The sequence below is a fragment of the Dermacentor albipictus genome, unplaced genomic scaffold (genome assembly GCF_038994185.2).
Source record: "Dermacentor albipictus isolate Rhodes 1998 colony unplaced genomic scaffold, USDA_Dalb.pri_finalv2 scaffold_35, whole genome shotgun sequence".
NCBI lineage: Eukaryota > Metazoa > Arthropoda > Arachnida > Ixodida > Ixodidae > Dermacentor > Dermacentor albipictus.
Genome location: NW_027225589.1, coordinates 1,207,671 through 1,232,917, shown reverse-complemented (window position 1 = coordinate 1,232,917; position 25,247 = coordinate 1,207,671). Strand labels below are relative to the sequence as shown.

Here is a 25,247-nt window from a genome sequence, read left to right as displayed (position 1 = left end):
AAATCGGTGCTGTCGCACGCGTCGCAGAGCGATTTTTAGAGGGCCCATTTCACATGATTGCGATTTTAACAATGCGACTGGTGCGATTCCCAGGGTTGCTTACTGCCAGGTTTCATGGCACACGTTGCACAATTATTTTATTGTAATGAATAAAACGTTTAACTTATAATATTGTTGACTTTTCTTTATTAGGAGCAAATAATATGCTTGTTTTGTAATTTAAAAACGTGTTGAAGTTAACATTTGTTTCGGAGTGCGCGACGGCGGTTTCTGTAGTTCAGTGCGACATCGCGCACGTAAACAATGGTAAACAGCTGTTCGCAGGTGGTTCAGCGATTCTTTATTCTATGGTTCAGCGCTGTGTGTTATTTTATCTACCTTCTATGACCGTTTCGTTCTGCCTGCGCTACAACAATATACAAGATGACCTATCGACAAGTTCATATAGCTACCCTCACCGTATATGCAGTATTCGGAATTCGGCTGCCACGAAGTTGTCGTGTCAGCCCAACAAGATCCTCGCGCTACCCGTGCTCGGCGTCAGCTTCTGGAGAAATGATGCGTGTATATTGCCCGTCATTGCGCATATGTGGTGCCTGCTCCTAGCCATATTCTTACGCCAAAGGCAACAAGAAGCACCAACCCGAACGCCCGCGTGTGCCCCTGAACGAAGCCTCAAACGATCTGTGTGATTACGACGTGGAATGAAAATTGTGTTGTGAAATTCAACCTTAGCGCTAGCCTGGTTCGTCCATCGCCGCGCTCGCGCTGCGAATGTATATATGGGAGCCCTCTCTAAATATTTCTAAAGGCGCAAAAGCCGACGCATCAAATGTTTCGAGCAGTTACCGTCACTTTTGTAAAAACCTGTACGTTGTAACATAGCATTCTAAAAGACACGCTTCTCGTCCACTTTGTTGTCCCGTGTCTCGCGCTGGTAGTATACTAGGAACTTCTAACAAGAAGACCATATCAATACGCGCTATTCATAACGCAGGATCGTAGGCCCACGGCAGGCGGACTTGCCGTAGAATTTTTCAGCTTTCTGCTCAGCCTCGCACGCCTCTCAAGGTTAGCCTGTTTTGTGGAAATAAATATTATTATTATATTATTAATGTTATTAGATATTATAGCTTCTTCACTGTAATTTATAGCAATCATCCGGATTTCTTAAGCTAGTCATGCATTTAACCTGTATTAGATCAACATTGTTACGACGTGTTTACGGGAGTCATTTAAAACTAGATTGCTCAGCCAGAGAAAGAACAAATGCAAGCCTCAGTGTTTATTCCAATTTGGTATTCCTAAACAGATTGTATTGGCAGAATTTTATGCCTGCTTGCATTTCCTGCAATTCAATGTTCAGAGCTGGAGAAACTTATTCCTTTTCTTGCTGTCGAAAGGCTGCTTCAATGTCGATAGCAAGCTATAATTATTCATTTCGAAAGTGTTAAGCAATGACTATATGTCTAAGCTTATCAATGCATTTTTGTTCTACGAACACAATTAAGTTTTCTCTCTCCCTCTCATTGACAGCCATGGAGTGAAACTGTTCACTTTCATAAGTATCCGGATGCAAACATTCTGGAGTTTGTCCTGAGCATTTATCTGCATCCTATAGTGTGCATGTATGTATCAAGTTTTTGTGTTACAATCGCAGTGATCTACACATATTGTTATATTGCAACAAACAAATTTATTTCACTTTGTTTTCAAATCTACAATGTGGCCATGCAGTAACGACTGCATTAATAAGCAAAGAAGAAAACTGCAGATTCAGTGTACGTGTTGGAATCTATGCGAAGTGAAGTTTTTGTCAAGTGGTCAATTAAATACTGTTAAAGTAACTGCGATATATACAATTTGTCTTATTTTCAACAATCCAACATGTCATCTTTTGCAAGGTTTGCTTATGCACCGCATAGGTCACAACCTTAATGTAATGTAATTTTTATGCATTACACTTCACAAACCATACCGAAACGCAAATGGCAGTTAATGTAGATGCACGCTGCGAGACATCAATGCAGTGACGTTTGTTGAGCAAGAAATGATGCGAGGTATATGCAGATAAATGAATGACATGTGCTTATATACATATTTATTTATATACCTCGCAGGGTGCAAGGTTGGAGTATTATGCGAGGGGGAATAGAAAAGTAGCTACAGAAGGAAGAAGGGCACAACATAAAAAAAAACATCAAAAAAAGCAGTGCCAATACATTGCACCAACTAGTCCGTGTTTTACTGGCACAACATTATACAATACTTAACAAACAATAACAGAAAAAGTTACTGCCCGTGCACCCTGTACAGACAGTAAACCAGCAAAGCTGAAATGTGCAGCCCCGGTGTTTATCACTGGGTTAATTTCAATGGTTTATTCAAGTCTTTCTATATTATTGGTTATGTCTGTGTTTCTTAATGAGGTTATGCACATGTTTGGCTTGGGTTTATCACATTGTTTATTTGGAATGCCACACATTGCACTTTGCAAGATCACTATCATGGAAAGTGCAATGAGTGGTTCATTGTGGTATTCCAGCGGGTCCATCAAAGTCTTTCTGAATTATGTTACACACTTGTGTTTTTTAATGCATTAATCATAATGTTTATGACTCAGTTATGCACTGCAGTTACGAAGTGACACACCGGGGCTGCACATTTCATTTAATTAAATACAGGGACACATTTTCGAACCTATTGGGAAGTCGGAGAGAGACTGCTGCACGCGTGCTCTGCTGCTAGAGAGAAACGACGTCACTATCGGTCTAGCCAATGGCCCACCACACCTTTGCTGTGAGATAATAATGACATCATGATCTTGTCTTAACCCCGTCCCCCTCTGTGTCCCTTCCCTGCAATAATACGCAGATAAATGTATGTTTGAAATGCATAAGCATTTCTGTCTACCCAAAAAGAAATGTCGCCGTCCATCATGCAAGACGAATGCAATGGCTCACACCCCCTTAAACAATGGCTCATACCCCTACACTAGGGTTTTTGGGATCGGACCATGAGTGTTTCGCCTAGGCATATACAGCTTCACTGTAAAAAGAATGAACACCTTTCTGCTAGAAACCAAGGCAATCATGAGGTGTATTAATATATGAAAGTTTATTGAACATGCCGAGTAAATGCTGTTCGACAAGCAATAAACCGAATTTACACAAAAAGCAGAAGCAAGATCTGATGTGTGTCCATACAGATTCCAACAGGAAACGCATCCATCTCTGAAAGTGTAACAGTGGCCATGCTGACACAAGATTCTCCCAGTGTGTTTGCATCTACAACATCCATAATTTCTCTAGGCAGCCGATCTCCACAGAATGCTAGCTTCTTCCTCTACAATGCACTCTCCACATCTGAGCGTGCATTGTAGAGGAAGAAGCTAGCATTCTGTGCAGATCAGCTGCCTAGAGAAATTACGCAAGCTGTAGATCTAAAAATGCTGGGTTAATCCTGTCAGCACGGCCTCCGTTAGAAATGGATGCATTTCCTCTCGGGAAACACACATGAATTTTTGATTCTCCTTTTTGTGCATGTTCAGTCTATTGCTTGTCAGCGAGCATTTACTCGGTGTGTACATTAAACTTTTGGTTGTTAGATCATCTCGGTTTTCTTGTTTGTCCTATGTGTTCTCTGGTGCCATCTGCAGCCAGGCTATTCGTTTTTTTTTTAGACTGCAACAAGTCACTTTAATGGCCCTCATGATACCTTATAAAATCTTTTATTTGGCCAATGTAGCAAGAATGTACAGTGTGAAGCAGTAAGAACAGGGTATGCTAACTTCTGATTAAAAGGTTTATTGTGAAAATGCAGTGATCTATAAAGGTTACCACAAAGTAGTACAGCAATAAAACCTGATAAAGACTAGTGCTTGATGAAACCAAACATAAAAGCAGGAAAGGGAGAAAATACATATAGATATACAAGTCCAGGGAAAAAAAAACATTGTGATCATCAAGTGTGCATGTGGCTACCTTCCAGGAAACTCATTTTTTTCCCAGTGGCATGGAACTGGAAGTATGTGCTTGCATAAACAAGCTGTCAGTCCGTCTATTGGAATAACAACAAAGTTTCTTGAAAGGTGCTGGCATGCAGGATTGGCAATTGTAATGATTTTTTTTTCTTGCACTTGGAATTTTTCTATATTTTCTTTCTGTAGCATCTTTATTTATGTTTGCCTGTATCAAGCACCAATTTTTATCTATCCTTCAAAGATGTCTTTCTTTTTCTGGGGAAAACTCGGGGAAGGCAGGAGATGGAAATTCAAGACGATGAGCAACATGAGAACAAAATGAAAGTAGGAGCCAACGTTTTCACACGTGGACCTTGAAGAAGACAAGTCCACTTGTCGAAACGTTGGCTCCTGCTTTCACCTTGTTCTCGTTTTGCTCATCGTCCTTTTTTTTTGTGCTAATTTATATAACTCGCCACATTTTTACAAATGAACCTCAGTTGAAAGTTCGTCCTCATCCATATCTAGTGTCATCCTGTTGATACTGCTTCATGCTATCCACTCTTGCAACATTTGTGTGTGTGTGTGCACACGCGTGGATTTGGATGTGAGATCGGGCCCTTGGGCAGAGGTATCATTCTTCTCCTGTGCAGCCTTATGAATTCATTAACTATACTGCAACAGAAATTCGATGGACAGGAACGAAGTGAACACACCGAGTACTTCTTTCTTGTCTGTTGTCTATCTGTAGCACTTTAGTTAATAATGAATATACACAAACTCATCTAGTTCTCAGTTATTATGTCAGGCTTATAAGCCCGCTTGTTTCCTGAAATATCTGCATGGCTATGTATTCTGTAATTTAATTTCTGGCTATGTGCTTGCAAGTCGCGTGTCAATTTCCTGATTTTCCCGACAATCTTGTGTGATGTGCAGGCCCAGACAGTTTCTGGTGAATCCATGCAGGGTGTAATCTGCACTACAAGTGCTGCTTTGATTGCCTTCAGTTCAGCTTTTCTAGGTGTAGGATGACCTGGAATGGTACTCACTTATATGGCGTTTAGTTTTATGTAGTGTCATACTACTGTTACACTGGTATTGCCAGATGAGTGTACTATATGTGCCTTATGTTTGCTTGCATTTTCATGATTAGCAACCTCCTCTGTGTGTTTGGCAGTTGCATATAGTCTCCTGCCCTAATTGTTTGCCCCCATATTCCACGGTATGGGCCTGTTGTGTTTCAAGTTCAGGTACTCCCGAGGTTGTGTTTCTGAAGGGAGGGGTAGTCATCTTTGCATCTCGTATGCTAGCTGGCATAGTATCTTGGGACGAGGTTCTGAGCTCTTGAGACAAAGAATTTGTGCTGCAGGCTGCAACTCTACTCCGTCTAGGAGCTTGTTCGTCAGCTCTTTTTCATAGAGGTCATCAAGCATGGTACAGTTGGAAAGACCTGTTATTACTACCCGATGCCTGTATTCGATGAGTTGTCTTTTTTGTGTGCTGCTGGTAATTCATACCGTGCCATACCTTGGACACAAGCACAGCATCTGCGATTTTCTATAGTATGCACTAGTCCACCCCCATTATTTCGAGATTATTCTGTTCACCAGGTGTGGAAGTTGCGTCCAGGCATTGCATAATTGTTTCACCCACGTGCTGGCTCTGCCGTCACGGGCTTACACTAGCTGAGGATTTGTGGATGTTGACTTGCGGGCATATTTGTCCAGCTATGTGGATCACAATGTGCAATCTTGGGTAGTTCTTGATTCTAGTCTTTCTTTTTTTTTTCCGACGTCCATATGAGCTGACTTATCAGAAAGCGAGAGGCCAGACTGGCCAAGAAAGTCTGCAGTGTTGTCGAGGGCTTGTTGCATCATTCTTGATTTCTGTATAAGATAGCTTTCCCATGGACTGTAATACACCATAGGCTGTAGTGTTTCTTGTAGTATGCCCGTGTTGTTGGTGTGTGTGCGCCAAATGTACCTCCAACTCTCACCTGAAATTTTCTGTCTTTCAGAAAGTTGCTGTTTAAGTGCTCTACCAGAAATGTTTTTGCTTATCGTTCCTCTTATTAGAGCAGCATGAGGTACTGTTGTTAAAAGCCTTTTCACTCTCTTCACTCTTTCATAAGCAGTATTACACAATGTCCTGCAATAAAGTTTCTGCTGCTTATGTCCCACTCATATCTGCCAGAAGGGACAACTCTCGAAAAAGGTTTTCTTTGTGCTATGTGTGCGACGTAGTATGAGCATTCATGCCTTTTATACATCTGTAGAACCAGCTTCCTGACAGAGTACTTGCTACACCTGCTCATGCTTATTTGTGCAGTGCTGTTGAACAATACATATCGATGCAATGAATATTTACACACTCGAATTATCACGAAAGATGGTTGGTTTACAATTCTGCCCTTTGCTTTCTATTGGTGTTAGATTTTGCATAAGCATGCCCCCCTATGCAATAGTATTTTGAAGTGTAAGGGTTCAATAAAAGGTGATGAACTAAATCTAAGTGCAAGAGCTTTTTTTCTCACCTACAACTCCCATCGAAATGCGACTTCCATGGCTGGCAAATCAGCCCCTCGCCTTGTGTTGGCAGCAGAATGCTATAGCCACAGTGGCAGGTGAACAAATTGAAGAACAATATTTCTGTCTATAATTTTTTTTCTTGCCTGTATGTAAGTAAAGTTTGGAATAAATTTGTCATGGCAAAAAAGCCCAGTTTATGGTCTTTTATTGAATAAGCCACATATTGTGTATAGTTGAAACGCAGAAATTTGTTCTGAAATCCTTGGGTGATATATGTTCTTGCAAGTAGCATGGTATTTCATTACTTATAAAAATAATAATCGCAGCGGATATCGTTATATGGATTTACACACTAATATATGTGATCACAAACTTATTAGAAACTTACTAGAAACATGGAAGGCATGTTTCTGCACACTTGATCCGCTGTGAATGTGCAAGAACTGCTTGTACTGGCTGACTTCACTGCACAGTTTTGATTTACTTTTCTTCAGCGTGTCGTTTTATACTGTTTTATCCCCACAAGAACAGGCCGTTTGCCTGCTTTTCGCATTGTTGCACGAGTTCTACATAATTGTGCTGGAGGGTACGTTGTCACTTTGCCTCTATAGCAAGCAATTTAATTAATCTGCTAGCTGTACAGTTGATTACCTTGCAGAGCAAGTGTTCATACAGATGCAGTAAGGATACAAAGTCCGCAACATAGCCTATGTTTATTGGTTTCTGTGCAAGAAAAAAAAAAATCTCCAGAGAAGAGGTGCAACTTAGCGTGCATGTAATATTTTATTCAAGCCACGGATTTAATACTACCGTAGCAAATTCATTACGATAGCCTACACTTTTGCTCTGTCAAATTTAATAAGAGGCAAGATAAGCTTTCAAGATGAATCGGGAAATTCATGCTTGAAAACCGACAAGAAAATGCAACTGAACGGTACCGCGTTCAGCGCAACGTAGAAACTTCGGGTACTTTGCTGTCTTGTCATTTGCCCTTGCCGAGGTTGAAATAATTCAAGCTGCTCCGTAAGCGCGATTTTTGCATGCTACTCAACAAAAGAAAATTGTGACGACCTCGTCGTCTGCTGGGGATCGAACACCTCCTAGGACTGACAACTCGCAAAGGCGCACGAAGCAAAGGTGAAAATGCACTTCATTTGCTGTGTAGCGTGTCAACAAACGCATAGCAATAGGAGAATGCAATCTGTACAAGTTTTTTATTCTCCCTTAATTCGCGCACGTACCTAATTCGACGATCCACGTCTCCGCGATTGCACTGCTCGTGCGAGACGCCATCAAAACAAACCGGCGAAATAGCTCCGTTGACAGCTCTCCGCGCAATTTCGACGGAAAATCGCAGCGATCGGTGCGACGGTGCGACTGTGCGACCAACCGGTTGGTCGCAGCCGAAAATCGGGGGGTCGGCACTGCGACTGCGATTTTCATCGCAAACGACGGAAATCGCACTTCCGGTGCGACGAAAATCGCATCATGTGAAACAGGCTTGTGCGACCAACCGGTTGGTCGCAGCCGAAAATCGGGGGGTCGGCACTGCGACTGCGATTTTCATCGCAAACGACGGAAATCGCACTTCCGGTGCGACGAAAATCGCATCATGTGAAACAGGCTTTAGCCGTCGTCTGCTACGGGAGGCCCACCACCGGCGGCGCCACCGTCGAGGCCGCGCCGAGCGGAGGAGGAGGGAAGTGAATGGCGCTACTTTGGGAGATTGAGAGGCTTTAGAAACGCACCGCGGCAGTTGCCACCTGCCGTCAGGTAGCTGACGCCCGTCAGGTATCTCACGCATAATTATGAGAAAATCAAATTATTTCCTCTCATACCTGGAGCTCTTCTCAAGGAGTGCAACGCAGGCTTTCTGTCAGCAAAGCGTTTAAGCACAACGGAGGCAAACACTGGCTGTAGTGTAAAAAATGTTGCAAGATGTACGGGACTGTACACATGCTTTGCTTAAGGGAATATGGTAGGACCTACATCTGTCATGTACTTTAGGCATTGTTTATGTACCTTTTTCTCTATATGGTTCAATGGAAAAAAAGGAAAAGTCTCCTCTGTTAGGCTATCAGTATACTTAGAAATGCGACGGCTTACATTCGGCATAATATTGATAAGGCATGCGTAGAGGCTTACTTCGTAAAGAAGCTGTATACGCAGCTGCGACAGCCATTGGCCATATAACCTTAGAAGTTACGTTTCTTATATCATTGTGATTAGAAGCGTTTCCTCGTTTTACTACAGCATATTTACCACTTAATATTGCCATGTACTTTCGTGCTCATTTTTTTTACCGCAGCTACCTAATTATTACTCAGTACTAGGTATTAAATTATATGTTGAACAAAAGTACTTCATTACACAACAATATTGCTGCCACTGTATATTTCCCAGTCTCTTATCTGAATACTGGCTGAAAGTTCTGTCCTTAGCGCCTGCGGTTGCTGAGATAAAGGATCTGCTCAGATAAAGGCATTAAACAATGAGTTCTTAGATAAATGCGTTTAAAGTGGAAAAGGGGCTTTGTTACAAAAGTACAATAAAACAACAGGAAATTGTTGAGTCCTTTCAACAGGCACCAGACGTGATTCTGGTGTCGTCACCACAATCATGTTTTCTTTTTGTGGTTAGACGTCTTGCCTTCCGAGCCCGTTGCCTTGCTGCTGTGCAGCCCTATCAGCGAAGTACTGTCGACCGAGGTCAACGTCGCGTAGCTCGTGCACTGTGCAGCGCCCAGGCGAAATTCCAGATGAGTTCAGCACATTGACTCGGGCTATACTGCCGTCACTAAATGTGAGCACCACAGCAAGCATGGATATTTTCAGTGTTTCATCTCAAAGGAAAACATTTCTTGGAGGGCGTTCCCACATGACATTATTGAAAGACTCGTTCCGGTTTTGCGTTTTCACATTGAGGCATTTAGCAAGTAGTTCAGGCATAGCTAGCTGCTGATAAATGAGCTACACGTCCTCAAAAACTACTGCTGGAAAGTGTTCCTTACGAATATATGGTTCACCATGCGACTGAGCTTTGTGAAATTTGCCCCATGTCGGCTTCTTTAGGGCAATGGCCTTGGGATGGATGGGCATACGTTGATGCTTTGTGAAAATATGTCGGCAAGACAGCCTTTCGCATGTCCTCTAAACTAGCTGCGTTTATTCTAATCGCCAAATCATAGTAGTTCTGGAGGTTGTCACCGAAGGCATCAATCAGGCGTCCCCAGCCAGATATGCATTTCCCGTCAGAAAATTTGATCCCTTTGCTTTTTTTCTTGACTTCGTTGAAAGTTGTTTGTTTCCAGATGGACTGTTTTATTCCCGCTAGATCTGTAAAAAATTTGGCTCCGCTGTTTCGAGCATTTTTAACTGCCACCAATTCATTTGCCACCAATCCATTTGAGGCTAGGAACGCGGTCGTTGTAGGCCCCCGCATAATTTTCGGAATTTGTCTTTTCTTTTGTGAAAAGAAGTCCCACTGACACAAATTGTTTAGAAAAGGCGGCGAGTTTCAAGTTCCACCAAAAATATTTTTTTTTATTCAGAATTTTTGACTACGCTGTTCTTTTAAGCGGCTTCATTAAACATGAAGTGATACTGAATGCGTCTTCACGTACCAAAATAAAGAACCAGATGCATCCAATTAGCCGTTCCAGATATGGCGCAAGGCGAACGCCGAGTAAACGTCCGGATATCGCACTGGAAAGCAGTGGGTAGCCGAGTGCGTGTTTCTGCGACTTAGTATATTGCGCTGCAATCTCCGTGCGCCGTTGCCGTCTCCGTACTGTGGCCAATAAGGCCTTGTTAGAGCCAATAAGGGTGTAACGGAAGCGGCAGGCATCATGCAGCCTACCCTTAAGATTGCAAGAGGGGTCACGCTCAACGTGGCTGCTGTTGCACGTTCGACACGACATGAACTTATCAGGCACCCGCAGACGTCCTTGAAGTTCCGCTTTATAAAGCCGTTCTAAACAAGCATCGTTCAGAACTTCTCGTACAGGGCCACTGCAAGGGAAAGCTCGCATTCACACAGGGCAACCGGGTTGCAGGACTAGTGCTCTCTGCAACAGCACACTAGAAACAACGGACCGACCAGAAAGTAGGTCACTTGCTCCTTGAGCCATGTCATTGATTCTAGCCGTCTCCTTCAATTCGAGCATAAACACGTTGTGTAAGATTTCAAACCGAGAAGACAAGTGTGGCTTCGATTTGCATTGTTTAGCTCATGTAGAATACTCAACGAAACATACAAAAAGGCAGGCATTGCAGTTTTTTGGCTCTGTAAAACATTCAGTTTATTCTAGAAGGTCTTCGTGCAACCTTCAAGCAGCGCTTTTAGGCAGGCGCTCACGACCTTCAGTGCAAAGTACTAGTGTCACGTTTTCATGAAGAGAACAGTATGAATATTTTATGCTGCATGTAACATTGAAATTGCGGGCGTAGGCTTCTTAAGGTCGCGTGAGGCCAAGAAAACCGAAAGAAATGTTCACGTTGTTAGTTGTCTCAAGGAGTGTATTTGGCTAACCACTGATTAGGAACTCGGCGTAAGTGAGTTCAGGATCCTCATATCAATATACTACGTTTCATTCTGTATGCGACAAAAGAGCTATATCATGAGCTGCACAACGGCGTCAAATTCTTAACACTAAACAGGAGGCAGTGCTCATGTTTGTTTTACTTTCTGTGGCGTGTATCCTACTCTATGAAAAACAGTAGCCGGAAGTGTACTCACTTGGCAAAATTAACGAGATCGAACCAACGGTTTATTTCAGGCTTTTGCTTGCAAAAGTAATCTACTACTGCTACAGTGTATTCTAGTAATCTAAGATTTCATCACCATGGCGATATCGTTACAGACTTATTAGCAAACATGGGGCCAGCGAAACTCCTTGTGCTATTCGCTTTCTTCTCTACATCGTGTGCTGCGATGTTCTACAGGACTGGTAAGTTCCCGCCTTAATTTCTCGCATGGACAAACGTGCTTGCTTATCTAATTTTGAAAGCTATACTTTCCGAAACTGCATTTTTTGTTAGTATCAGTGTATAGACAAATATGGTTCAATGGAAAAAACGAAAAGTCTCCTCTGTTAGTCTATCAGTATACTTACCAATGCAACGGCTTGCATTCCGCATAATATTGATAAGGCATGCGTGCACGTTTACTTCGTAAAGAAGCTGCATACACAGGCTGTGACAGCCGTTGGCCATAACTGACCGTTCAAAGTTGGTGGCCTCGTCTGCCCGTCGACTTGAACCTTCAAGCACTTTATCTGGCCTGACTTTTCTCCCTGATCTGTAGAGTTTCGTACTGTAGTAACCAGAGATAAAGCAGCCGGGACCATGAATGCGACTTTTGTGAAGTTCTCTGCGCTGTTTTGTGGATTCATGCTATGTGGGTAACCGATGGTTTGCCGTTGGCATGTTGGGCTAAATGATAGTTGTTTTGAGTCATTGAAGCGCCGTTATCGCAAAGATCCAAATTAAGCTATAGAGAATAAGCAATACAGTAAAAGCTCGTTAATTCGAACCGCAAGGGGAAGCCGCTTCAGTTCGAATTAACGAAAGTTCGAACTAACGAAAGTGAAGGAGGGCAACAGTACACTGCGATTTGGAAGCAGTAGGGCATGTCAGGAATTTGGCGTGTCAGAAAGTGATGGCATGTGCGGCGGGCACACGCCATCTTCAAGTCGAAGCTCTGGGTCCGACTGTGCCACACCACCGATGTCCACCGAAACGAACGTGAGCCGAGGCTTAACACCATCACAATGAATCGCGACGGCCGATACGTCCTAAGCTGAAAACAGAGGTGCACAACCGATAAAGACTGCCGAGACAAAGACGCTGAACATGTGAAGGTGGCGTAGGCCCTGACTCGTTGGTTCTTGATTGCAAGCGCAGCTGCGACGTACTTGATTCGCTGTGTTTCGGAGCTTGCCGTGCCATCTCCGCACAACATTAGCAGCTGTACAAGATTTGCAAAGCCTCCGAGATTCGCAACGGGCAAGAAGTTTCGGAGGTTACGTAGAACGGAGAGGCGGCAGCCGCCGCTGCCTTCTGGCTGACCCGGCGTTGGTTAGATTTTTTCCGATTTTGCCTTCTCTCGCCGTTCTCTACGTTTCGGAGGCAATACAGCCTTGTGTGCAGGTAGTAGGCGCGTTTCTCTGGCCGTGTGCCAGGCGAGCGTAGTTCGAATTATCCGTGAGGGAACCTGCTCGCGTTCGAATTAACGGCCTTTTTTATACATAGACTTCTGTGGAGCTTGGCCGGACCAAATCGTACAATTCGAATTATCCATAAATTCGAATTATTGAAGTTCAAATTAACGAGCTTTCACTCTATTTAGTATAAGAATCGAAAAAAAAAGAATAAACACCACGAAGGGGACGAAGCGGAGGGATACATTTTGACTTTATTCTGGCGTAACCTGCTATACATCTTGTCTAGAATGAACTGTATCGGCGACCTGAAAGCGTGCTGTCGGTTCCAGTATTACCAAAATCGTCTTGATATGTACATTCACCATCTACGCATCATAACACGTTGAATAAATAAAACGTATCAAAATACTGGAAGTTCGGTTACACGTGCACAGAGTAACATAGTGAGCATGGCGACATTGGGACTTCTTTCAAAAAGACTGAATAACGTCACTGTCTGTCAGAAGATCACGAAGGACTATGATAGCCAGTCGTTGACTCTTAGGGTGCGACCAGGGACCAAGGACCTTCTCAAAAGATAGAAGACGCTTATCCACTCAAATAACATGGTTGTGTAGGGTGTCTTGCTGGCGCTTCCAATGCGGACACTCGGTCAGCAAGTGTTCAACGGACGCATCCTTTTGGTTACAGTGGGTAGAAGTAGGCTACATCATGTGAGCAGGACAACCTCCACGCGTATTCAATGTATGAGCTTAATAAAGATGCGTTCCATCCCTTGGTATAGTGAAGCGCAAAAGAGGGGGCCATTGCTCAGTAGGAAAGATGACAGCCTGGTAGTCAAAGCAAGTCGCTGCACTAAGTTTTTGTCGCAGTCGAAATATAAATAGCTTGCCCTTCCATATTGATAATTCAAGAAGGGGTGTAGGTATCCGACTAATGTGACGCAGTGTCTAGTCTGCCTGCAGCCTCATTTTCTTTTTAAATATCACGATGGCTTGAAATCCATTGGAAAGAAACTTGATGGTCAGTCAGGGACGCAAGATGCACCACTTTTGCAATTTAGTAGGTTAATAAACAACTACTATCATATGAGTGCATGCGGCTAGCATTTCTCTATACGTCCTCGAATCAGAGAAGATAGCCGAGCTACTTCACACACACACACACACACACACACACACACACACAGGCGCGCGCGCACACACACACAAAAATATATATATATATGTGTGTATATATATATATATATATATATATATATATATATATATATATATATATATATATATATATATATATATATATATATATATATATATATATAGTCATTTAATGAGAAGCCAACAAACACTGACACCAAGTACAACATAGGAGAAATTGCATGTGCTTAATAAATGAAATAAAGTAATGATTAATAATGGAAATTAAAGTGGATGAAAAAACAACTTGCCGCAGGTGGGAACCGAACCCACAACCTTCGCGTGTCGCGTGCGTTGTGGGTTCGGTTCCCACCTGCGGCAAGTTGTTTTTTCATCCACTTTAATTTCCATTAATTAATCATTACTTTATTTCATTTATTAAGCACATGCAATTTCCCCTATGTTGTACTTGGTGTCAGTGTTTGTTGGCTTCTCATTATATGACTAATAAATGTCGGGTCCCTCGGTTAACCCCCTTTCTTCTCGTCTATATATATATATATATATATATATATATATATATATATATATATATATATATATATATATATATCGATATATATATTCCTGTTTTTAATTTAGGCTGAAGAGTTCGGACGTTGTGCATGACATCTAGCGAGATAATCGATCAATTTTGCTTACACCATATGCAGAAGGTCATTGTAAATTTTTCATAGGTTGTTGAAACGTTACAAAAAAGCAATGTGAAGAAATATTGCTGCAGGTTCATTTGAAGAATGTGTAGGTGAACTTGGTCACGTGCCACAGACAAAGGTGCCGGAGAATATATTGAAGATGAAAATTTTCAATAACCGATATTCCATCTTCGAATAATGTTTAACCACCTACGGCGCACGAGTAAGCTAGGAACAACAACAACAAAAAAAAAGCCGACGATAATGTTGCACAGCAAACGTCGCCTGTCATTCAACTTTAGCGTCTCTTTGCCAACTTTAGCGGCAAGCTGTTACGTGACATCTGAACGAAATATTTCATAGTCAAAAAGAGCGCCGTTGTGTAGTATTAAAGAAAGTACAGTTATGTAAGTGCTAGTTGAGTGGATAATCAACGCGTGTGACAGAACAGTGCTAGACAGACTCGCCGTCAAGTGGTCGTCGCTTTCCGAGAGCGATCGCAATCCGAAGCTCTCACGTACGTGCAAGCCGGTGCATACAAGAGTGTCCCCGGCCCACTTTTTCTTTAAAAATGTTATAAGAAAATTTGCACCCAGGACAGCCACTTCATATAACCAACTTCCGCTGCTGACAAGTAAGAATAGCATTTTGCGGCTAGGTTACGAAAGGCGTACAAGCTGCCCCAGACCGAAGTCTTCGGAAAGAAACTTTCTCAGCCTTAGTAACATTATGGGACAGGAAATGGTTCAAACCATGTGTGTCTCGTTGGAGAAGCGATTAGGGAGAAGTGACCGAAGCTGTTTGAGTAGAAATTACAATGGCAGATAGACGTGTGCTGCCAACGCCGTCACCAATGGAAGTGTGGGCTCTTATCTGGCATGAATGGGCACCTGTTCCCTGTGTTGAAATGCCCACTGTCAGGGCGTCATTACCAAAACAATGCTGAGATGGAGCAAGCTGTCCAACAAGTTCTTGCATCACAGTGTTCCGAGTTTTACCACAGCGGTTTCTTCAAACTGATTGCGGTGATGACTGCGTGATCTGTGACGACTTTGTGGAATACTAGTGCAATGTGCATATTTCATAATGCCAAGGTGTAGTTGGTGCCATGGTGTGCTCATGATGCCAAGGTGTAAATAAAAGACAAAACTTTCTTTTGCAATGCCCCGCGTAGCTCAAGCAAATAATATTAAGTTGTTTCTGGAACGAAGATCGCGACTGCTCGGATTGTACGAGACCTATAAAGGGAACCCTTTCTTTGTTTTCTCAGCAGCTGCACCAGTGGAGATAATGCAGTGATTTCCAAGAACGCTGTTGTCCGATGCAAGTTGCTTTCATTTCTGCGTTTGTGAGGTGTCTCATAGGGGGTGGTGGTGGTGGTGGTGGTGAAACTATTTCTGAAAAGGGTCCTGAAGAACACCCGACTGTTCGTCAAGGTGCAGGGCCATCTCCCACATCCGGACGTGGAGCCCTAAGTTCTCAGCCCCTTCGCGGGCCTTCTTGACAGCCCAAAGTTCGGCTCGCCGCTCGCTGCCCCAAAGAGCGTCGTCTCACTTATTCTTGTCCTCCAGATAGGAGGCCTGCATCACTAATTACCACAACAAGTGTCCCAAGTTCCGATGTCCACCGCACTGTGAACAACTGAATGATTCGTTGTAGTCCTGGTCGGTTCGGCTCATACCCCTAGGTTTCGGGTAAGAGTTCGTCTGGAGCAAGCGGAGAGTGACTGACTGCGCCCTGTTAAGTCCCTTGTTTCGAAGAGAGAATTCTCTACGTCCTAAATAGAAGCGCTTGCTGAGCTCATTATATGTCTGAAGTTCATCTTTAAATGCCTTAGGAGGAGACGAAAGGTTTTTGCAGGGGAGTGCGGCTGGCAATTCCTCGAGCGGCCCTATGAGTGGATTCATCAAGGTACACCTGTTCCACGAAATCATCCATACGGACTGGGAACTCAACTATAGAGTGGAGACTAATGGATCTATCTTGTGGCAACTTCGATACCTTCGCATCTACCCCTACCCTAGGAAAGGCAAGGGTGGCTACCCTAGGATCACTATAGATTACGGAGCGTTGTGGATGTAGCACAGCGTGTGCAATGGCCATTTGTTTGGCTACCTGCGGATTCATGGCGTAAACAGAGACTGTGGTACAGGCTCGTTCATTGGCGTCTATTACGGCTACTGAAAAAGCTTCGCGAGTGAAAACCTGGGTGGCGCCTACGAAGACAGCATCCGTTACAGCCTCGGCAAGAAGAACCTTCACGCGGGTGAGCCTTCTCCCTTGGTTAAAAACGAGGTTGACATGCGCGAAAAGAGACTAATCACAATCGCGTCCATGATTTCTTTGCTAAGATATCTGACGTTATCCTTTTCATGTTCAGTAAAACAACTGGACGACCTCCGCTGTGCGCTGAGCCTCCGCGATTTCAGCAAGGGTATTGTAGACTCCTAGTTTCGAAATGAGCTCTGTGAATGCGCTGAACGGTAGCCCCAGGGCTACCTTGGAGACTCCACAGATAATGGTATCGAGGCATTCCTCTTCTGTTCTCTTTCCATCGAGCATACCCGCAACATAAGTAATATGATGAAGCACGAAAGCATAAATGAGCCTAATGGCACCATGCTCGGTCGTGCATCTATTTCTGTTGACAATGCGTTGAAACATTCGTAGGGCATTCTACACTTTGCCAGTTATCGTTTGCATCATCAAGTTACTGGATCCGTTATAATGCATAGTTAGTCCTAGGATTCTCGTCGACCCTACTTCAGGGATGCAGTTCTCATTTATGTCAAAGAGCGCGATATGACGCCAACTATCTTGCTCCCAGCCCTTTGGCTTTCATCCTGGCCTGGAAGCACAGTAAAAGACTAATTCTGATTTCCTCGACGAGCATTTCAGGCCCGCTGCAGAGAGGCGGAGTTCCGTGATCCCAAAAACCTTCTGCACTCGAGCCCCCCAACTCTCTCTCGCTGCCCACAGCGTTCCATAGAGTGACATCATCGCCATAAATGTTGTGTTCAACCCCCTCAAGGCCCAACAATGTTTTGACAGATGGTAATCCAGTGGTATATTCTAGTGTCTAGTAAAGAAAGCCTTGGGAGATATGCAAAGGGGGAAGGCAGCTGGGAACGATCGGGTAACAGCAGATTTGTTGAAGGATGGTGGGCAGATTGTTCTAGAGAAACTGGCCACCCTGTATACGCAATGCCTGATGACCTCGAGCGTACCGGAATCTTGGAAGAGCGCTGACATAATCCTAATCCATAAGAAAGGGGCCGCCAAAGACTTGAAAAATTATAGACCGATCAGCTTACTGTCAGTTGCCTACAAACTGTTTACTAATGTAATCGCAAATAGAATGAAGAACACCTTAGCCTTCTATCAAGCAAATGACCAGGCAGGATTCCGTAAAGGCTGCTCAACAATAAACCATGTTCACACTATCAATCAGGCGCTAGAGAAATGTGCGGAATATAGCCAACCCTTATATACAGCTTTCAATGATTACGAGAAAGCGTTTGATTCTGTCGAAACCTCAGCAGTCATGGAGGCATTACGGAATCAGGGTGTAGACGAGCTGTATGTAGATATACTGAAAAATATCTATAGCGGTTCCACAGCCGCCGTAGTCCTCCATAAAGAAACCAACAATATCCCAATAAAGAAAGGCGTCAGACAGGGAGACACGATCTCTCCAATGCTATTCACAGCATGTTTACTGGAAGTATTCAGAGACCTGGATTGGGAAGAAATGGGGATAAAAGTTGATGGAGAATACCTTAGCAACTTACGATTCGCTGAAGACATTGCCTTGCTTAGTAACTCAGGAGACCAATTGCAATGCAAGCTCACTGACCTGGAGGGGCAAAGCAGAAGAGTGTGTCTGAAAATTCCTCCACAGAAAACTACAGTAATGTTTAACAATCTCGGAAGAGAACAGCAATTTACAATAGGTAGCGAGGCACTGGAAGGGGTAAGAGAATACATCTACTTAGGGCAGGTAGTGACTGCGGATCCGGATCATGAGACGGAAATAATGAGAAGAATAAGAAGGGGCTGGGGTGCGTTTGACATGCATTCTCAGATCATGAACAGCATGTTGCCATTATCCCTCAAGAGAAAAGTTTATAACAGCTGCGTGTTACCAGTACTCAACTACAGGGCAGAGACCGGGAGGCTCACGAAAAGGGTTCTACTGAAATTGAGGACGATGCAACGAGCTATGGAAAGAAGAATGATGGGTGTAACGCTAAGGGATAAGAAAAGAGTAGATTGGGTGAGGGAACAAACGCGATTTAATGATATCTTAGTTGAGATCAAGAAAAAGAAATGGGCATGGGCAGGACATGTATTGTGGAGGGGAGATAACCGATGGTCATTATTGGTTACGGACTGGATTCCAAGGGAAGGGAAGCGTAGCAGGGGGTGGCGGAACGTTAGGTGGGCGGATGAGATTAAGAAGTTTGCAGCGACGACATGGCCACAATTAGTACTTCACGGAGGTTGTTGGAGAAGTATGGGATAGGCCTTTTCCCTGCAGTGGGCGTAACCAGGCTGACGATGATGATGATGATATTCTAAAGCTATATCAGACGAGCCACAAAAAATTCAGCATCTTATTTACCATAACTTGGTAATGTGTTAGTTTCAGAAAAGAAAGCAGCCAGCAGCCGTCGAAAAAATACGAGGAAATAACAATAGTTGATTGAACCTACGAAGTAGCTTTAAATGACTTAGTATGGTGATCGTCTTACTTGGAATACTTCCGGAAAAGCACCTACAGCATAGGAATGATTTGGACATTTTAATGGAAGATTCCATAGAAGAATAAGGCTGCATTGCGGATATATAAAAGGAAACATATTCTCGCTCTCAGCACTACCACAATCGCCGCCGTGTTCGCAACCTTCGATCAGCTTCATTTGGAGGTTTATACACATGAATAAGTTCATTTTCTCATATTTGCTACCGAGAAAAAATGTCTTTGGGTCAAAACTATCAATAGGAATTTAGTTTGATGTGACTTGAGTGCCAGGAAAACCCTTAAGGTTACATCACTTCGATAGACGATTCGATAAGTCATCGATATATGTTTTCTAACCTTTAAGGTCGTTGTAATATGAAGGCTGGATACTTCTAGAATCTCCAGCAGATTAGATTTGGGCGCCCTAAATTAGTAATAAAATAATGGTATTGGGGCTTGCTGATGCATGGATATAGTTTACAGGAGAAAGGAACCGTAGATATAGTTGTCTTTAAAGACCGCGCAATCAACACTAATACCGGGCAATCATTATTGGGAACTTTTACAATGTTTTCAATTTTTTGTTCCTTGAAGTGGAATACTTGTAGTGGTGTAGATTATGTAGGTGGGAAATGGAAGTGTATACCTGCTAATCAATACAGCTAACAACTTAACATCTAAAAGATTTACTTTACAGAGTATAGTTCAGTTTAGGAATTGTAATCTTTTAGTTCCTAGGACATATCCAAATAGAATGAAACTTCAGGATGACACCAGTTTTGAGATATTAAATGCTTCCTTATTGAATGCTTCAATGCATAAATGTGCGTTTTGTTAAAAAAGTCAATTGAAGAATATTCCATTTCTGTGACTAGTTTGATCCCACATATATAAATACCAGTGGCATACTCAAATTTTGTTGAAAGTACATATGCCTTCGAAAGGTGTCAGTTAGAAATTGCAAATTGCAATATGTGCGCTATAGGAAATATTGAAAAAAAGTAATTGTTCCGTTTGGATATTAGACGAGTATGGATTTGGATTTCGGTGAGCAATGCCTGCGGCTTCAAGCAAAACTGCTCAAATACCGTAAACATGGTTTCTAACCACCATGGTTACTTAGTGTCTATGGTGTCGGGTTGCTAAGCACGAGGTAGCGGCATCTAATGCCGGCCACGGTAGCCACATTTCGATGCGGGCGAAATGGGAAAACGCCCATGTACTTAGAATAAACGTTAAAGAACCCCAGGTGGTCCAAATTTTCGGAGTCCCCCATTACGGCGTGCCTCATAATCAGAAAGTAGCTTTTCAAGTAAAACCCCATTATTTAAAAAAATACGGTCTCTCCCACAAAAGATAGTTAAAGATATTATCAAAATCATAAATGATCACGACGTATATTAGAAAGTTGGAGAACGATGGTGTGCGGTGGCAGAAGCACGTGGCTACATACATACATACATACATACATACATACATACATACATACATACATACATACATACATACATACATACATACATACATACATACACACATACATACATACATACATACATACATACATACATACATACATACATACATACATACATACATACATACATACATACATACATACATACATACATACATACATGCATACATACATACATACATACATACATACATACATACGTGAAATAAGCAGACAGTGTAAAATTAACCCCCCTAACCCCCCCAACGACCCTCGATTAGAACCACGAACCAAGCTACTAATCTATATACTGTGTCACACAAAAAAAGAAATACTCATGGTAGAAAGGAACTAAAGTGGGTTTGTTGGGAAGAGACCAGTCGAAAAGCATTCATATGTTGGCAGACAAAATCAGTCACCTAAACTTGAGACGCGGGCGTGCAGCTTTTGCCTAGCGCGCTAGTACACGTCTATATCCTCTTCCTGTAATCCTTAACAGACACCTACGTGTAGCTACTACCATTTTCGAGAGATTTGGCAAAATAAAATATACTTCAGGATTTCTCTGCATGCCAACATTTTGACTAGGGCAGAGCACTACTTGTCCTATGGCATGGCCAATATAGCTCGAGGATGGCCTTGCATGAAACTGTTTCGCTGAAATGAGCTAAGCGCTTCCTGCTGCGTTTCCCTTTTCAGATGATCCATGTGACTTCACGGACATACACCTAGACGACGAAATGTTTTCCACGCTCCTGGCCAAGCTCCCGGAAGGTCTCGAGTATGGCTCGCAGAGGTTCCGCTATGTCCTCCCAGGAATTGAAGTCGGTGGAATGACTGTGCATGGCCTGAGCAAGCTCCGCCAGTTCGGACCCGCAATTCCTTACTGCTCCAAAGGAAAGCGCATGGTGCAAGTGGACTTCTACAATACTCAACCCATAGATTTCATCTCGCCATGGATGGCTTGCTCAGACGATAAAGGAAAGCTCAGTCTTAGCGCCGAGCACACGCGGTTCACAGCCCAATTTATCATTGCCGAGTCCTCTGGCGAAGGCGTGAAGCTGGAATTCGAGCGTGCACTCCCTGTTACAACGCAGAACATCCGCGTTGTTCTCGAAGGCCTTGGAGATGGCGTGGGCGTCTTTTTTGAGGCTCTCAGCGCGCTTATTCCAAGTTTACTTGAAGGAGCTTGGAACGCCCAATTTTCGCATAATCTTGAGAAGGCCTTCCGTATGGCCCTTGAGTGACATAAGGAGAAGGACATATATTTGTGTCACCTCACCGAAACTAAACTGAAAACACAACGAACACAACCTTCTAAAAATATCGGTTTTCTTTATTTCAAGAAAGTTAATAAAATTGCTCACGTTTATGAAGTGACTTGGTTTTACCTTTTTATACGACGTCCCATAGCATGTCGGAGTTTTAAGTGCTAGTCTGGAGGGAATATTCAAAAAAGTGTTCGGGCACGTCAGCTGCCGCCATTTTCTTCATTCTGGAGGAACGTCGGTGCACATGTGTTTATTTATACTACTCGGGATTCCGTAACAACTTTAATGAAACCGATGATTCGCGTACTATAAAATTGGGTACAACATAAGTTTACCGATGAGTAAAACCTTTATTTGAGGTAAGTGGCGATAACTGGAGAATTTTCGGACACAAATTTCTGTAAAAAGATTACGGAGGGATCGACAAATTAGATAGTCGCGAGTGTTTGTTGAAGTATCATCAACGGCTGGCATTTTTTACTCAATGTGTTCTGGAATACAAAGCACACAATTCCAAGATACATAAAACTTGCCCTATTTCCCTCTGCGCTTGCGGTGGGATTAGGACATCGGCAATGAGGAATTGAACAGGTGAAATGAAATGTTGCAAGGTGTTCTAAGCTGGCAAATTTTGTACGCGGACAGGAAAATTGCGAACACGAATAATGACGGCACATAGAAATAGCCATTGTAATATGGCACCTAATAATCGAAGAGTGTCTATGAACCATTTTCTCCTTTTGCCTCAACAAAATTATATGTACTTCTTGTTTAAATAAAAAAAATCAATCAAATGTTTTATTTCCAACAAACTTGTTGGGGGTCCTCCAGGCGAAAAGCTGCGACATACAGCTTGAATGTGCCTGAAGGCCCTCACATGGCAGCAGTACAAATACAAATACAATATACAAATACAATACAATGTATTGTTACAAATACAGTGGGTTACATTAACAATAATTACAAAGATCACATTTCAAAAATTTCTTTACAAAAATATGCTTTAAGCTGTTTTCGAGTCAAGGCATTTGTCATAGCATTTTCTTTCCCAAATTTATTTAACAGTGAAGGTAGCGTGTGCTTTAGCGACTGCATGAGATAATTTGTACGCCTGTACGGTACTAACCCCCTGTCTTTGCTGCGGATACGCGCATCACTTCTGTCATATTCAAGTTGTGAAGTATTTTTTAAAAATATTTGAAACTTTTCAGAGCCGAATGGATGATGGAAATGGAAATTTGATGGAAATCTTTCTCTTCAACCTTATCAAGGGCGCCTAAAATGAGGGAACAGTGTCATTGAGGTTACCCATGCCGGAGCGCAGCTCCTACATTTACAGAGGATCCAGTGGGAAATGGAGAACATGTCTTATGGCAGAAGGATCGACATTTGGGCGAGTTCGTACTGGTTGAACATCTTGAAGGGGCAGCGCAAAAAGACGCGCTGCCCCTTCAAGATGTCTTATGGCGCAGAAACTAAGAATGAGTTTGGAAGAAATAATATGGAGCCAAGAATGAAAATTCGGTCAGACACCAGTGACTATCTTTGAAATAGGGTGTAAGAAATCACGAAAGAAACTAACAAATCACATGCTTTTAAACTTCAACCAAAATAGCTACGTTTCTCCACGTGAAGAGTTTTCAGAACTACATGATTCGGCTTAACAGCAAATCGTTTACAATCACTTGCAACATTGGAAAAATTAAGTGGCTTTGTGGGATCAACAGTAGGCACGTGTAAAGAAATTAACGAAGAAATGTGCATAGTTAAGCGTCGTACGCTCCAGAGGTTCATCATATTGTGATAGCCGCGAACCTCACCTTTCTGATCCAAAGCCACGTGGGTGAAGATTCAGCAGGCATTCAAAATACTGGTATGTATATTCCTTACTTACGTATTGATGGTTAACATTTACACGTCATCTACATAATTTTTATTGTGGTGGAGAACGAAAAAAAATTTAAAAAAAATGTGTTCTTAGGTTACATTGAAATATCTGATCCAGACACAACTCAGGCAGAAGCTCAAATGATTAGCTATAACAAACACTATACGATAAAATAAAGGCTACTGCCTACTTTTACCTCTAAAGAAGAACTAGGGCGTATGTTTGTAAGGCTTTCCTGTCAACGCCTATTGATCTACAAAAAAAAAGGCACTGTCGAATACCGCAATAATGACAGACCTGGGAGGTCTTGCGTCAGCGTTCCTTGGTTAAACACATTTTTTCTCAACACCCAGGTAATCAAAATTTTTGCTGATCACTTTAGTGCGGAAAACAGTCACGGACATAATTACCATTCATCAACAGGCACCCATATTGGAAAACCCAGTACCCAATGTACAGTGCAATACTGGATTTGGGATAAAAGGTAACGCTGGATGCAGCGGTGCTGTCTACTTGTGCGAAAAGCAGCTATAGAGCGAGAAACATGCAGTGCTAGTCTACCGTATAGATTTTTAAATCGAAGCTTTCTTTGCAACCTCCCTGAGCATGGCTTGCTATCAGTGGCTGCCACTTGCTGCTGCTGCTGTTCGTGGGTTCTCGTGCAATGGCTCCAGCTCAACCGAGGGATGACAGTGATGTAGTTGATATAGAATAGTACACTTTTTGTAAAACCAGCGCTAAGATGAAAGAAAAGAAAAAGAAAGGCAACTAAACAAACCTTCTTTTCTCTATACTAATAAGTACGGTGTTAGAATCTTTCATCCAAAAGCCTGGATACACACACAGTTACAACGGTCTACACGAAACGGACATGATGGTCTGCATAAAAAAACGGAAAACTGATAACGACACTTTACCGGAAGACCACAGATAGCCAGCAATATTTAGACTACAAGAGTCATCACCCGCGACATTACAAACAAGGAATTTTTGTCGGACAAGCGAAACGATCAAGAAAAATCTGCAGCGATGACCACGATTATACCCACCACCTAAATGACCTTAAAACAACGCTAGCAGAAAGGAACTATCCCCAAGTTGCTCTCGATAGAGCTTATGATGCCGCGTCAAGATCGGAGAGACAGTCGGAATTAGCTAAAGCTATGTTCATACTACGGTCATAACGCACGTAACAGCTCTTTCGGCGTATCGAACGTAACGGCTGTAAAAAAGATTACGGCAGTTAAGCCGGCACCTTTGCTCACATTTACTGCTGCGTAAATTACGGCTTTTACAACAGGCCAATCAAACTTGGAGCTGCAGAATCGACGTCACCAGCGGTCCAATATGGTTCCTGTCAACATGCGAGCGCTGGCCCAGATCGAAGGAATTCACGCTCAAA

The 25,247-nt window shown here is 42.8% G+C and overlaps 1 protein-coding gene across 2 annotated transcripts in view; it reads left to right on the top strand.

Moving 5' to 3' along the window:
- LOC135897199 (uncharacterized) overlaps positions 1-22,066 on the top strand; it is a 32,021-nt gene extending 9,955 nt beyond the window's left edge. The window contains exons 1-3 of one of the 2 annotated variants that reach the window (XM_065425779.1): positions 10,434-10,593; positions 11,351-11,437; positions 21,386-22,066. In XM_065425779.1, coding sequence (XP_065281851.1) covers positions 11,365-11,437; positions 21,386-21,933 — 621 coding nt within the window. In that variant the 5' untranslated portion in view covers positions 10,434-10,593; positions 11,351-11,364 and the 3' untranslated portion in view covers positions 21,934-22,066. Of the gene's footprint in view, positions 1-10,433; positions 10,594-11,350; positions 11,438-21,385 lie in introns of those variants that run through there. The other variant, XM_065425780.1, reaches the window with a different exon arrangement.
- Positions 22,067-25,247: the final 3,181 nt, after the last annotated feature.